At 39.2% G+C, this 3,371-nt stretch overlaps 1 protein-coding gene across 1 annotated transcript; it reads left to right on the top strand.

Moving 5' to 3' along the window:
- The first annotated feature begins 888 nt into the window (after positions 1–888).
- On the top strand, positions 889–3,085 carry LOC143556610 (squamosa promoter-binding-like protein 8). Its single transcript, XM_077045885.1, has 3 exons — positions 889–1,762; positions 2,315–2,475; positions 2,718–3,085. Exons 1-3 carry the CDS (start codon positions 1,116–1,118, stop codon positions 2,741–2,743), a joined length of 834 nt encoding a protein of 277 aa, XP_076902000.1. The 5' UTR covers positions 889–1,115; the 3' UTR covers positions 2,744–3,085.
- Positions 3,086–3,371: the final 286 nt, after the last annotated feature.

Genomic DNA, 3,371 nt, shown 5'->3' with positions numbered 1-3,371 from the left:
CAATCACCTCTGTATTAGCTTTTTCCCTCGTAAGCCCATAGTTACAAAGGCTTTTTCCATTGACTGAAAATGGATAAAATGATCATTAGATAAATGATTAACAAGCAACTAGATTGTGGCTTAACCTATTTGAACCAGACAAAAGTTTTTGGGACTACTTATGCTACATTGCTACCAAATAAAAAAAAAATGTAATATAAAAACAATCACACAATAAGGTGAGCCCTCTACCTTTCATTAGGCTGAGGGGTGTGGGGGGCTCTAATGGGGGCGCGAGTGGGGGCTCCAGCCAATAATATTATGACGTGTGGCAGAGAGAGAAACTGGATAAGGGGGGTGTTGGAGCCCCCGTTGGAGCCCCTGGCCCTGGTGTGGAGGGGCTCCAGCAGGGGCTCCAGCGGATTTTTTTTTTATTTTTTTATAAATATATTCAAAAAACGTATTATTAAAAAAACTCATAAATTATTAAAAAAAACACACATTAAAAAAAAAAGTTTGGAAGATGGGTTGATTTTGGGTTTGGGTACCAATTTCCATCCATTTTTTTAAAAAAAAGTTTGGAAGATGGGTTGATTTTGGGTTTTTTTTTTGAAGTTGTGGTAATTGTTTTATGTGAAATGGGTTATATATAGGAAGAAAAAACTTTTTTTTTTATTAAATAAGAGCCCAACGGCTCATTTTAAATGTCCAACGGCTAGATCACACTTTCCCATGTCTCCTTACGCCCATCCTCACCCGCTAACAGGCTTGCGCCTGCTTTGTTTTTCGTGCTCGCGCCCCGATAGCGCCCCTCTCGCGCCCCGGTGGTGTGGTGTTAGCGCCTGGGGCGCGAGCGGAGGGGCTCTAGCGCCCCCGTTGAAGCCCCACACTCCTCAGCCTTATGGTAAATCCTTTTCCCAAACTCAAAACAACCAATCCCAAAACCTCAAGCTTCAACCACTTGTACAATACGCATCACCACTTGTACACAACTCACACACCCTAACCATCCCCACCTCCCACTCTCACTTTTTACCATTAAAAACTGCTCAAACTGTTGACAGCTTTTCATATCATTTGCAGACAAACCAAACAACAAACAACAAACAACCGATCATCGGAAAACCAAACCTCAAATGTTGGACTACGAATGGGGCATGCTTAACGCCGCCGTCGACGACCCCTCCGCCGACAACAACCACCGTAACCACAACAACAACCACAACATGTTTGATCCTTACTCACAAACATTCAACGACACAACAACCAACAATGTTCCTTACCTTAACCCTAACGACTTCCTCCACCACCCACACACCCATTACCTCCAAAACCCGACCCACTTCACTCCCATGTACGACCCACGCGCCTACCCCGGCGACTGCACGTACCCAAACTCACCATCACCGTTACTCTCACTCGAACCGGACGGCTCCGGTTCAGGTTCCGGTTCACACAACCAAACCGGGTACATGCTCATGCCGAAGACTGAACCGGCCGGTTGTGCTATTGATTTTGCTAATAACCGGATTGGGTTGAACTTGGGTGGGCGGACGTACTTTTCGTCAGCCGAGGATGATTTTGTGAACCGGTTGTACCGCCGGAGCCGCCCGCTTGAGGCGGCCCTGGTGAGCTCGCCGAGGTGTCAGGCGGAAGGGTGTAATGCGGATCTTACTAATGCCAAACATTACCACCGTCGACATAAAGTTTGTGAGTTTCACTCGAAGGCCTCTACTGTCATCGCAGCTGGGTTGACTCAGCGGTTCTGTCAACAGTGTAGCAGGTGAGTAATCATATACAGTCTTTTTTACATAAAATATACAATAGACTTCCTAAATTTTTTCAATTATTTTACAATAAAGGTTTATGAAAATTGAGATCCTAATTTATATAATAATATTATATAAGATCATATGTATTAAGTTGTTGTACAACTATTATTGAAGAGTTTACAAGTGATTTTACTGTTTTAGAATTTGGAACTGAAAGTACAATTTTTTGGAAATATTTTCGGGAAAGGACGAAAATGCCCTTGAGTGGGAGGCTAGGGTACAAGGTAACTAAAGATAATGATTGGTGTACATGGGGGTGATCCCGAGGGCATTTTTGGTCCGTAAATTTTCTGTTTCCCATATAAAATATGGATTTACACTTTGTTACGTACTGTTGGCTTTCTTCTTATGGCAACTTATACCCAAAATACCCTTTCTTTGTTTCATTTACTACTAATACTAATTATTGGGTGACTATTGTTTGCCAATGTTTTGATAGTTGTTGTAATAATTTTGGGAAACCAGATATAGTTTTACTTGTTTGTGTATACGGTGCTATAAAGGTTCCATCTTTTGTCGGAGTTTGATAATGGAAAGAGAAGTTGTCGGAAAAGGTTGGCTGATCACAACCGCAGGCGTAGAAAATCGTCGCAAAATCAAGACCATAGCAAGTCCCTCGGCACCATGACGAGTACCCATAGTTCATCTTCCGAAATCATTTCAAGTAAGCCCTAATTGTTTTTTTATAATTAATTTTAAATTGAGATCTTCAGTACGAATATGGATAAAAATAATGCTTACTGGCTAGATAAAAAAAGATTCTTGAGAATCGCTATCTGTACCACGTACGTTAAAACAACATATATACTATAATTTAAATTTGATTGTCTGTTGAACGTTTATCCAGTATGTGTAGCGTGTATGTTTTAATAAAATTCATACTTAATTATTTTTATAACTTTTTAGGGTATCAATCGGATTCGAGAGTTTAATCCTGATGGGTGGCACAATGGAGTGGTTTCTTCAACATCACATTTCAACATGGTATCTGTGGACTAGGTGACTAGCTAGTTATAAATAACGACGTTTTTTTCTATTAATATTTTAGATTGGTACGACAACAAATTTAAATTTCCTTGGATTTTAATCCTCAGTTATATGTATGGTAGACTTAATTAATTAGTCTTTTATATATAGAAAGTTATTTACCAACTCTAGTTTCAGTTATTGTGATCATGGTTACATTAATGAATGTGATGAGTTCGTTAGTTGTACACGTATTTGTAACATTTTACTTTTATTTAAATATTTTTGTATTATTTAGAATGTAGAGTTGGACAAATATACCCTTCTTAGGTTGCAGTAAGCTGGTATTTTGAGTGAATACTTTGAAACTACAAGGGTAAAATGGGAATTGAAGGTGAACGGAAGATTTCTAAGAAAAGGGGTCAAAAAGTCAAGCTGTCTCCTGCATGGAAGCTATATTTGAAGAAGTTATTATTCTTTGTGGGTCATGTCCATGAGATGCATTCATGTGGTCCTTTTCATTAGGGTTTTCAACGTTTCTTTCATATTTTAACATCCATACAATAAATAAGAATTTTGATTGTTTGTTAAAAA

This window comes from Bidens hawaiensis, unplaced genomic scaffold (assembly GCF_021521415.1).
Source record: "Bidens hawaiensis isolate Kalapana, Puna unplaced genomic scaffold, B.hawaiensis_p1.1 tig00018657_1, whole genome shotgun sequence".
NCBI lineage: Eukaryota > Viridiplantae > Streptophyta > Magnoliopsida > Asterales > Asteraceae > Bidens > Bidens hawaiensis.
This window is presented reverse-complemented; position numbering and strand designations above follow the sequence as displayed.